The sequence below is a fragment of the Protomyctophum bolini genome (genome assembly GCF_963924005.1).
Source record: "Protomyctophum bolini genome assembly, chromosome: 15".
Lineage (NCBI taxonomy): Eukaryota > Metazoa > Chordata > Actinopteri > Myctophiformes > Myctophidae > Protomyctophum > Protomyctophum bolini.
This window is the reverse complement of record NC_137876.1, coordinates 14,600,697-14,613,159: the sequence shown is the minus strand read 5'-3', so window position 1 is coordinate 14,613,159 and position 12,463 is coordinate 14,600,697. Positions and strand designations below refer to the sequence as shown.

Genomic DNA, 12,463 nt, shown 5'->3' with positions numbered 1-12,463 from the left:
AATTTCAAAAACATGGGCTATAACCCATCGTTTTTGTCATTTCGTAATTTTTTTCAAATCCTCAAAAATGATGAAAAACGGCGCGCTATAGTATGCCGTACGATATGGGCTATAGCCCATGGTCCAAAATTATGAGAAACGAGGCTAACTTTTTTTTCAAAATTTCAAAAAACATGGGCTATAACGCATCGTTTTTGTCATTTCGTCATTTTTTTCAAATCCTCAAAAATGATGAAAAACGGCGCGCTATAGTATGCCGTACGATATGGGCTATAGCCCATGGTCCAAAATGATGAGAAACGATGATAACTTTTTTTTTCAAAATTTCAAAAAACATGGGCTATAGCCTATAACCCATCGTTTTTGTCATTTCGTAATTTTTTTCAAATCTTCAAAAATGATGAAAAACGACGCGCTATAGTATGCCGTACGATATGGGCTATAGCCCACGGTCCAAAATGATGAGAAACGAGGCTAACTTTTGTTTTCAATATTTCAAAAAACATGGGATATAACCCATCGTTTTTGTCATTTCGTCATTTTTTTCAAATCTTCAAAAATGATGAAAAACGGCGCGCTATAGTATGCCGTACGATATGGGCTATAGCCCACGGTCCAAAATGATGAGAAACGAGGCTAACTTTTTTTTTCAAAATTTCAAAAAACATGGGCTATAACCCATCGTTTTTGTCATTTTGTCATTTTTTTCAAATCTTCAAAAATGATGAAAAACGGCGCGCTATAGTATGCCGTACGATATGGGCTATAGCCCACGGTCCAAAATGATGAGAAACGAGGCTAACCTTTTTTTTCAAAATTTCAAAAAACATGGGCTATAACCCATCGTTTTTGTCATTTCGTCATTTTTTTCAAATCCTCAAAAATGATGCCACTAGGCATTTCACATTAATAAGAATTTGGAGGTTGTATTTAAGGTTGAAGGCAGAGGTGACAGGTCAAGGGATGAAAATCCACTTCTGACACCTCTACCCCTACCACCATAATAACCGTACTGAACCCCCGGTCATCAGTCTTTCTGTCAGGGATAGAGTGGATTTTCATCTATTGACCCGTTCAATAAAAATATGGAATCAACCTACCTCAAAGTATTCCCCCGGTGAGAAGGGGAAGAACGGGACCTCCCTCTCCTCGCGTCCCCACGCCTCGCTCAGGTAGGAGTTCCGAATGAACATCCCAGACTTCATGCGAGGGTTGAGCTGCAGGGCAATGTTCTCCGTCCTGCTGTTGCGCAGGTTCACTGTGAAGCTGACAGAAGTTAACCACGTTATGACCCCCAAATTGACACTAATTAACCCACGGACCCCCATTTGAAAAGACATGCCAGGGAACACCATAAGAGAATATTTTTACGGCTCTAACAGTGTTTGCCAACCCGTTTAATTTCAAGGACCCCCAGTTTGACATGCATTAGTCTACTGGACCCCCAATTTATATTGTAAAATCAATGTTATTTTAACTCTGAGAGTGTACAAATGGAACCAAATGGACCCGTTAGTGTCCATTTGGTTCTCACACTTTTCTGGATCATGCAGGGCCCACTTTTAGAAAACTCAAAAGCGTTCACAGTCCACCCATCTACTACTCAACAGAGCATGTTTATTTTAATGATCAATCAATTGATTGTGTTCCGGCTTGGATCAATGGAGCTAAAGTAGTGTTCGTCTTTGACTGCAGAAAAATCATGAACAATAAATACACGTGTGATGAGCTTTGTGATCAACGATTTCTAGTATTTTGGAAAAAGTACAAATTGAAATATCCCCCCCAAAAATTGTTTTAAAAGATAATGTTTTCTCATAGTCTTTTATAAACATAATGAGCACAGTTACTTACAACTGATGACTCATTGACAGTAGATAGTAGTGATTGAGGGACATGTGCTTGGTTACCTGTGGGGGTACATGCTGACCTGTCCCTTGATTGTGATGTGCTGTCCTGGACGCAAGCCTTTCAGAATGCTGCCTTTGTATGGAAGACTCTAGAATGTTAGAGAATATATATTTATGCTATAAATATTTATGTTATAAAAGAGGCACTGATTGGCCTCTGGCATGTGAGACTAAAAGCACACTTTGCTAGAGGTTTGGGTTGTGAAGTTATCTTGCCATGGTGACAATGGCAATAGTTTCTCTGTTGATTATAAATTAATTATTTGTTGACTTACATTGCACACAGAAAGAGCTCTCAAACTCTTTTAGCACATGATGGCAATATGCAACAAAAAAATCACACCCGTGTGAAGTGAGGGGAGCTAATATGTTAAAGTCTAACTCATGTTGATTAGGTGATGTTAATGGTGATGTAAAACAAACGGTGCGAACACAACCATTAAACGCCATTAAGAATAAAGAGACAATATGACGTAATGAGCACATTATGACATACATTTTCCCTTCATTGTCAATGGCGTTTACAAAACAAACATTGAACTAAAGACAAATATTAAACCTGTGTATACTCTTATCATCATACATAATGCGTGATGACGTCATCATACATCAGCCAATCAAATCATCACATTCCGTGCTACAAACACACAAAGCTGTGCATAGGAGGGTCAAAAACAGGAATAACTCACCATGTCACCTGATTCCGAATATATTGCCTATGGGTCGGAGAGAGAGAGAAGTCAAAGTTAGAAAATTATAAATAAATGTATGATTAAAAAGAAAACCAGTCTAAATGCCAAAACACATGGAAGAAAGCCTTACTGAGTTTGGGATGTAGCCAACAGCATGAACCACGACCTTCCCAGAAATAGAAAAGGTGTTTACTCTTTCCAATGGGACTCTGTGCTTGTATTCCAACAGGTGAGTGCCGTTTACTGCCACCTATTGGTGAAGACAATGATTTCCATGTTAGTCCCTTGACTTGAAGTGCTCTCGGGAGGTTCCCTCGTCAGGAAGTGCCCCTCCAGCTGAATCAAGTTCCCTTGATTAGGGTGCTGGGTATAAAAAACTGTTTGGAAATACACTCGGCCTCCTTGTGCAGAAACAGGAAACAGACACCATTCGTTGCCATGGTTACCATCATGCAATTGTGTTACCTGGTTTAATTTATAGTTTTTCACGGTGGGGTAAATAAAGAGCCTGTGAACATCAGTTGGAGCGTTGCCTATTCTGCATCAGATGAAGATTGTTTAGGAGGAGTTTATTTATCAATTATTTGTGGTGGTACTTACATTTGTAGGTCGCGGTTTCCATGCGGACAGAGAGCAGGGCAGGCAATCGAGTCTAGATCGGCACAGACTCGCTCTTGAGGGCCTCCCTTCATTGGCTCCCTGTCCGCTTCAGAGTGGATTTTAAAATTATTTTATTTGTCTTTAAATCTATAAATGGTCTGGCTCCTCTTTATTTGTCTGAACTTATTGAGGTTTATACTCCTACTAGGTCACTGCGGTCTGAGGGCCAGCTAAACCTCAGGGTCACAAAGAAGACCCGCTTGAAGTCCAGAGGCGACCGAGCCTTTTCCGTTGTAGCCCCTAAACTATGGAACGCACTCCCCTCCCACGTCAAATCGGCCCCCTCCATCGAGACTTTTAAATCTCGCCTAAAGACCCACCTCTATACCTTGGCTTTTAACCCCGCTTGAGTTCCTTCGGTCCTTGTATATGTTTGTCTCACTGTGATGCTTTTCTGTTGTTTTTCTGTAATGTGTCTCAGTTGTTTTCACTGTTTGTACTTTGTTTTCTCGCTGTTGTTTTCTGTGTGGTAGCTGTAGTGCATTTGTTTTTATTTTTCTCCTGTACAGCACTTTGTAAACTCTGAGTTTTGAAACGTGCTATATAAATAAAGTGGATTGGATTGGATTGGATTGAGGGCTTTATAAGCCACTTCCACTAAAGGCTGCTTGGTTTCGGACGACACTTAATATGGCGCAGCCTCGCGTGAACACGCATATCGAGGGCAAGTGTGTAGGGCAAGTGGCGAGGAGCTGGTTTCAGAAAGGGGGCAGGAGTTGTGGATTGAAAGTCAAGTCAGAACAGGCCAACGCCCAAGTCATGTAAAAATAAAGTACCTGCCCAGTAGGGGAGGGGGAGGGGAGGGTAAGCCTCGCCCCGTAGGCGAGGCTTCCCTCCACCATGTGACCAGATTTGACATTGGTTGTTCAGTTTTACCCACCAGTTTTGGACATACAGTATGGCTTATAGAGTAGTGTCTTGAGAAATCAGCGAGTTGAGAAATCAGCCTTGAAAGGTTCACTTCTGTGCCGTGGTCTCTATAACATTACACATCGCTACATGTTTAAGATTTATTTCATATTTTACATGTCGATTTCAGCTCTGACATTTATTTCAGACATGCTTTAGTATGTGAAAAGTCTGCCTGTGCATTTTGGATAAAAAATAAATAAAATCAGTTTTTCTCCTCTGGTGAAAAGCTGCAGGCTGCACGATGGAACACATTATGTACTGTACTGTATGTCAGGAGCCGTTGAGGGCTCATTTGACCATTTTGCTTATTGCGTTCACTTCTTAAAGCCTGATTTATACTTAGTTTCACACAGGTGTTGCCTGAAGTAAATACGTTGTAGCAGATGTGCAAGCTCACAAAGCGGCACATTCGTGACGCGTTGCAAGCGTGTAGATTGCTATTTACTGAGTGTAATAGTGGCACGCAAATTAACTACACATAAATAAGGTTTTACATGTCGTTGAAACCTTATGTTCAAAATACTTCTAAAATGAAAGAAATAAACTAATAATAAGTTATTATTCGTTTATTTCTTTCATTTTAGAGGTATTAGAAAGGCCTAAAAACTGTCACTTTCTAAAAGTGCAAACCACATAAACTTCTACTGCATGTTGTGTACTGTTGACTGAGAAAACAATGTTGCACATTAAGCTAATCATCTGGATCTGGGGAACCCCCAAAATCATATTTTAGGAACCCTACTCACAGTTTGGGAACCATCTACTTTACACAGTAGAACCAGGGTAATGCTAGTTTAAAAGCCTTTATTTTTGAGTGGTGCAAGCACTCCCTTACGGACTTATTGAGTGGTGCAACCACTCCCTTACGGACTTATGTGTGTGGGTGGCTGGCTGGCTGGGTGGGTGCCCGACTGCCTGCCTGGCTGGGTATGAGCATGCAAACAGCATGGTTGTTTTTCACCACCTGTGCGCAACCTAACACACACACAAAGACACACGCACATATTAACTGTATATGATTTTGGGTGTGCCAGTACAGTAGAGGGTACAGTAGAGGGACCGGCACACGGTAACTCTGTCATTTCTCAACCGTTTCGATTGAGAAATGGGGGCGGCACGCCGTAACCGGGCCGGCACCCTGGGTGCGTTCCTGTGGGTCCCCCCCCCCCCCCCCCCGGAAACCCCCACACAGAGTTGCACCGCTCACTTCACACGGGTGTGATTTTTTAATCTCCAACAGGACGGGTGTGCTAACCTTGAAGACGTCTTCATGTACCAGGATGATGGTCTCGAAGGGAGCTCCTCGTTTGTAGGGCAGCTGGTGGAGGGTCTCTTCGCTGCCCCAGCTCTCACTCTTCAGGGAGTTGCACACCACGCACGGTGAGGAGGCGAAGCGCGGGTTGAAGTGCAGGGCGATGTCGGAGCGAGGCTTTGTACTGCAGCCACTCGACAGGTCTATCTGGAACCTGTAGGGGGAGACAAAGTTCACCGATTTCTAAATACAGATTGTATTGCTGCCGGGCAGAAACCTCTGATCTACTAAGTCTGAAATACAATGTAAAAACCCCCAAATTGTACATTTCAATAACTGAAATAAAATATAAAAGAAAATACAAAACATGAAAAGGGGGGGGGGGGGGGGGGAAGAGATGGCCAATGACTACCGGTATGTAGAAAATACTACCGCAAAGTAGGTTAGAAACGGTTGCCAAACTCTGGTATATTTCTGAGTGGAGCCCCTGATCGAGTGATCGTATATTTAAATTCTTCGAGCTTGAGATGTGACATAACATCCTCCACCCAACGTTTGTGAGATGGTGGCGCTGCCTTTTTCCAATTAAATAGTATCAGGTGTCTGGCAAGTAAAGAGGAGAACGCTATAGCTTCAGCCTGATGAGTTGGTATTTGTATTCCCTCTGGAGGGGCACCAAAAAGCGCCGTTATTGGATTGGGATCTATATTTGTAACTCAACAAGGTATTAAATATCTCTGTCCAAAATGTAGTCAATCTGGGACACAACCAAAACATGTGGCTAAGCGTAGCAGACTCCTGACCACACCTGGCACAGGCTGGATCTGATCTGGATAGAATGTGGCTAGTCTGCTAGGGGATAAATGTAGTCTATGTAAAACCTTAAATTGTAACAAACCATGTCTAATGCATATTGAGGATGAGCGTACCAGCGAGACTGCCATCTGCCAGGTAAAATCTGGTAAGTCCATACCCAACTCCTCCTCCCATGCCCCCTTCACACGTTCAAGTGGTGGGGAAGCCACCCTCTGAATGCAGTCATATAGCCTAGAAATTATGCCCCTGTCAACCGGATCCCAACTCAAACACTCGTCTTCCCAAGTACTTGGTGGAGTTGTCAAAGAGAAATATTTTCTAACAAAGCTACGTACTTGTAAATACCTAAAGAAGTTTGACTGTGAAATATAAAAAACCCGTTAATATTGAAGGTATAATATTGGCCACACACACACTCACACTCACACTCACACTCACACACACACATTACCTGTCAGCATCAGGGAGAACAGTGCCCTGAATGATGACGATCTCTCCAGGCTCCAACCCTCCTGGAATGCCTCCAGTGTATGGAAGCACCTGAGGAGACCGTTTACCATTATGATCAATGACTGAAATATAGTGTACCTGCTATTAGTGCTATATATTCCTTGACCTACATGATTTATGTACCATATAACAATCATGAATAGATTGGAATATACTGTATACAGTGTAGGTGTAGGCCTACTATGCAATAAAAATGATTACATGTACGGGCTAGTACAATGATTTATTCAGTGGTGGAAGGTAACTAAATGACATTTACTCAAGTATTGTACTTAAGTAAGTTTTTGGAGTATTCATTTTTTTTCTTTACAATTTGTATTTCCAATTGTCAGTAGGCCTCCACTAGTCCACTATAGATCTCAGAGGCAACATTGTAGTAGGCCTACTTTTCACATTTGAAAACTTTAGTTACTTTATGTATTATGTATTTATTACAAAACCACTTCTGCATAATGAGTAGACTATACTTTTTTATCCCAATACTTTTGTAGGCCTACTTTTACTCGAGTACATTTTGAATACTGAACTTAGCTTGTATTTCTACAATATAGGGCATTACTTAGTACAAAAATGTGAGTGTAGGCTAGCTACTTGAATTCTTCCATAACTGGCTTTATTAGGCTACTATAAATAATTGTGATCAATATGGGATATATTAAGACGCTTGCTTTACTTTCTTCCTAAACGCTATTTATGATCAATGATGAAATATACGTACAGACAGGATGCTAGCTCCTTTACCAAACACAATACGATCAATGGATAAAGACAGTTCTGTTAAAAGTGCATGATAATATCATCAATCATCATAAACGCTATCATGAATCGCCTCATGTATTCCATATCGCATAATTTATGAGGGAAATTAAGTCTGCATATTGCAGGAATATTGGACCACGCGTTGTCAAGTGTCACTGAGTGTGTAACATCAATGACAACACGTACGCACAAAGTATTCCAGTGTACAAATCGGACTGCGTTGGTCGTAACGCATCAGATTATTGACGTTACAGAAAGCTGAATTTGGTAGATCGAATGATTAAGAGAGCATGCTTAATTCTTACCGGGTTTAGGACCGTGTGCCTCGCATTGGCCACAGACATCATATGGGTCTGCCTGTTGTGCACACAACGCTCCTGTAAAAACAAAGACAGCAACACCTTCTGGGCCTATTATCAATATGATGAATATTATCACTATTACAAACTAAAAGGGTTCTATTTGATTGATTCCTCTCTCCACTATCGTCGGACTGCAGAGCATCTTTCACTCCATCGGGCCTCTATCTGCTGCGTTGACGTCTGACTGTCACACAGGCGCACAACCACCCCGTGTGATCAGGAAACGGGCGACACCTAGCGGTGTCTGCTGAAAACGAGTAGTTTTGTGATTTTATTAGCCTGGCTAATAAGCCAGATCGAATCAGCCGTTGGCAAAAAAACTACTTTCTGGCCTTGAACAGCCCATACATCCAAACAGAAAAGTCCTGTCTGATTGCATTACACAATGTTAAACTCACCAACATTGCAGCTGTACGAAAAGCTTGAATGATCCTCTTTCTATCTGCAAAGTTTTTGTTTCATAAAAATCCATAGAAACGTTATGAGCTACTTTCTGTCGCGGAGCGTAGAGGGAGGGAGGGAGGTCTGCGTGCGCGACACCTTCGCGGGACGAAGCATAAATTATACTTGATGGGCAGAAAATCACAGGACAGATCAGGTGTGGCATTGACAGAATGGCAGTGTGTGTCAACTGTCAAAGCAACACAGAATAAAACATCCAACATTAGAGTAACAAGAGTCGTTCTCACATAACCCCTCGATATACCGGTATGTTCTTTACATGTAGTCTTGATAATTTCTAAATAAATAACACATTACCTGAAATTCTACAGCCAACTCTAAACCTCATTACATTTCTTCTCTCTTGTATGTTTACACATTTATGTAAATACACAATGCATTTTTGCATTACAACAGTGGATCCCAGTCTTGTCTGGAACAGACCAAGGAGCTAAAACTGTTACAGGAATGTCAGTAGCTTTTCATGGCAGTAGTGAGTAGTCAGTGTTGCTGAAACGAACACATCATTTTGTTATGCATTCTCTTTTTGTGTTTTGGATATTTGACCACTGACAAGCTGATTTCAATTACAGTAGGCTACAATCTAAGACTCTTTCCCTCAGAACATTTCTTTCATATGTCGGGTCATTATAGGAAACAAAAAGTTAAAAAGCAGTGTTGTAAACTTTAATAATAATTACATTTGACACAAACTTTGAGCACCTTCTGGCTGTCTGCTAGATACATAGTCATTCAGTCCGCGTTGGTCAACTGCCGTAGTGCGTGGAAACCTACACATTTAGTTTGAAAACTTGCCATATTACCACTGTCAGGTGGAAGAGAACTACTGTAGGTTTTCATCCAACAGCAGTGACATAACATTGGAGCAGTGAAGTACAAAACAGCAGGACCTCGGTACTGTTGCTACAGTAGTTGGATGGTATATAATATATTACTTGTGAATCTTTTTAAAGTACGTACGTTTTCTTTTTAAAGTAGTTTCTGCTGTTTATCACTGTGGAACAGTCTCATGACCATATAGTAACATTTATCCATCAGTAGTCTCAAAACAAAAACAAAATGGTGACAATAACGTCCATGGACCTGTTTCAACCAATAAATAGACATACAGTACATACATAGAAATGTTCATACATGATTGTGTAACAGTCTCTCTCTCTCTCGATTTCACACATGCACACACACACACACAGTCGACTCAACTCGAGACAAAAAACATGGAGGAATTGTGTTCATTTAAGACTAGAAGACCGATTCGGTCTCTTGCTGTTAAAATATTGTACCATTGTGTTCTCTGCTATGCTGTCGTGTTATAGTGTTACAACGTTGTAGTGTAGTGTTAGTGTTGTGTATACACAGTTTCAAACTTCCACATAGTGAACCCTGGTTGTGTAATGGTGCTTTCCCACTGCACTGAACTCAACTCACTTAGTTTTCCTTTCAATGTAGTTACTAGTTGGTCATCATTATAATGATGTCCAGTCCTCTGTATACGAGTGCTAAACAATCTTTAAACTAAAGTTAATGCTTATGCTAATCCAGGAAATAATCTTTAGTTAACTAGCACAGTCAAGACAAAAGTCAAACATTTTAAGGCCAATATTGATCAATTACTGAAAATTTCTGACGAGCCGAATAGTATGAATCAGTCCTAAGTCACTCCAAGCACTTTGATGAATCATGACGGATGGCTAGGGTTAGAGTAAGACTAACCAACCATGGTTCGTTGGTAAAGTGACTAACCGACCAGGCGACCACAGCATGCTGCCTGGAGCTGGAGCTCTGCTTCATTGTCTATCCTGGACCTTCAATGTGAGTCTTGTCATAATCACGACAATTTTAACCACATGAACCATAGCGTCCCAAATATTATGGGAAAAATCACCAATCAGCAATCTCACAATGGCTCGCGTTGTGATGCATTGTGAGATTGCAGTTCGGCCATTATCGACAAATAGATTTGGTTTAGCGGGAAATACTACCCAAACATGTATAGAGCCCAGAGGGTTAATTATTAATTCATTTTGGAGAAAGGTGCAAGTGGTGTTTATAAAGCTCACTGTCGACCAACACACAGTAATGTGAATGACATGTTAACTTATCAATAATCACCGATACACGTGAAGCCTTGCTGAAACAATGCCCAGCTCATAATATTATGTAAACCCCAAACCCTAATAAAACACCCAGTATTGCTAATAATCCTCCGACTTTAAATGCCGACATTGTTGTTGAAAAAAACTACATTCTGTTAAGACACGTGCCTGACACATTCCAAGTGTTAGTGACAAGCTCAGTCTAACCCTAATTTCTGAAGTGATTAATAAAGTGAGCATAAAACAGTTCCTGCTGTTTGTCTGTGTAAACATCAGGTAACAGTAAACAGCGCTGCTCATAATGTTTTTCTACAATGGAACACAATTAACCGGGGCTTCTCAAACGCTTCCATTTCAAGGACAGTCACCATACAAGTTAACAACACTCTCTGCTACTTTCACTATTTATTTTTTTGTATTTTTGAAAATGTTAGAAAATGTTTGCCAACTTGCCCAAAATAGGGGACACCAGGTTGAAAGTGGTTAAACTGGCACAATAATTAAATAAAGGAATTGAATGTTTTATATTTTACAGTATATATATTATTATTATATATATATTTCTTTCTTTTTTTCCTCTCCTTTCCAATTATCTCCCATAGTGCCATAGTGTTCAAAGCCGATCCTGCCACTTCGAAAACCTGTGCAATAAAACACTCAATGTAATTGTCTGGATGTCAAACGAGACCATTGAACAGAAGTGAGTTTCATGAGAGTTCCTCAGAGCGATCCGGACTCTTTTCTGAATGTCTTTCCACTCAACCGGGGAGAGGAGTGTGTGTGTGTGTGTGTGTGTGTGTGTGTGTGTGTGTGTGTGTGTGTGTGTGTGTGTGTGTGTGTGTGTGTGCGTGCGTGTGTGTGTGTGTGTGGCTGGCATGCATGCATGCATGATGCATGCACACGTGCATGTAGGTGAGGGTTGATGTTCTAATGAACAAAAACCTTTTTCACCATATTAAAAAAACGTTGGTAGTTAAGACTGGGAAACTTCATTTAAAAAACGACTCCTACAAAATGTGTCCTAAAAAAACGCAGTGTTCCTTCATATTGGAAATAGGCATCATGCTTTTATTAATAATAATTAAAAAAAGGAAAATTGTCATTTAAGACGATTTTTGATCCCGGGCAAAACAACACTGAAACCCCAAGAAAATAAAATGGCTTTGAAATCCTTCATCTATGAGCAGGAGGTGGTGACAGTTCAATTATCATCCTCTTTTTGTTTTTTTCATTTCGAGGATCCCCCAGTTTGATATGCATGAATCCACGGACCCCGATGCGAGACCGTTTAGTTTCTTATTCTCTGGGGACCCGATCTACACGGTTAAAAATCCTCAGCGTTCATTTAACTCTGAGGGTGTGCGCTTCCGGGTCCATTTGGTTCCATTTGTAATACTCTCAGTGGTCCCGGGACCCCACGTGGAGAGACCCAGCGGTCTAGGAGTACTTGTGCTCCAGGCGTTTCTCCACAGCCTGCACCAGGAGAACGGAGTAGCGCTCCAGGAGGACCAGAGTGCCCTCCTCTTCCTCGCCTCTTCCTCCTCCCGTCACTCCCGACGCCTCCCCTGCGACGCCGTTACCCACAATGCACGGTGGCGAAGGCGGTGAGCCGGAGTGTCCCGCCGCAGTGATGGCGGCCAATCCGGAGGGAGGGAGGGCGTTGAGCTCCGCCCTGACAGCCAGGAATGCGTCCGATAGGAGCTGGGACATCTCCCGCTGCTCTGGGGAGGAGTTGGCACCGGCAGGTACGCTGGTCACCTGAACACACACACAAACACACACACACACACACACACACACACACACACACACACACACACACACAAACACACTTGTCTTACTATATTAAGCCGTTTTAATTGTAATAAAATAAAACATTTTGGCCATTTGAACCCTGATCCTAAAGCCAAAGAAAATGCACATCTACAAGCTCACAACGCTAACCTCTAAATGTCTAATCCTATCCATAATCCTAATTTTGTAAACAAAATTAGTTTTAAGCATAAACAAACATTTCTCTTTTGAGGATCAG

At 41.4% G+C, this 12,463-nt stretch overlaps 2 protein-coding genes across 4 annotated transcripts in view; both read right to left on the bottom strand.

The window, feature by feature from the left end:
- Positions 1-7,855, bottom strand: part of lgals8b (galectin 8b) — a gene marked incomplete at both ends in the record, with an annotated part of 28,331 nt that extends 20,476 nt beyond the window's left edge. The window contains 7 exons of the mRNA XM_080783798.1: positions 1,101-1,266; positions 1,911-1,999; positions 2,600-2,626; positions 2,733-2,852; positions 5,430-5,640; positions 6,694-6,782; positions 7,817-7,855. Of these exons, the coding sequence (XP_080639924.1) occupies positions 1,101-1,266; positions 1,911-1,999; positions 2,600-2,626; positions 2,733-2,852; positions 5,430-5,640; positions 6,694-6,782; positions 7,817-7,855 (741 nt within the window). The remainder of the gene's footprint in view (positions 1-1,100; positions 1,267-1,910; positions 2,000-2,599; positions 2,627-2,732; positions 2,853-5,429; positions 5,641-6,693; positions 6,783-7,816) is intronic.
- A 1,132-nt stretch (positions 7,856-8,987) lies between these two features.
- The window catches only part of mapkbp1 (mitogen-activated protein kinase binding protein 1), a 71,164-nt gene continuing 67,688 nt past the window's right edge, over positions 8,988-12,463 (bottom strand). For all 3 annotated transcript variants that reach the window (XM_080784698.1, XM_080784700.1, XM_080784699.1), the window contains exon 33: positions 8,988-12,189. In XM_080784698.1, coding sequence (XP_080640824.1) covers positions 11,869-12,189 — 321 coding nt within the window. In that variant the 3' untranslated portion in view covers positions 8,988-11,868. The remainder of the gene's footprint in view (positions 12,190-12,463) is intronic.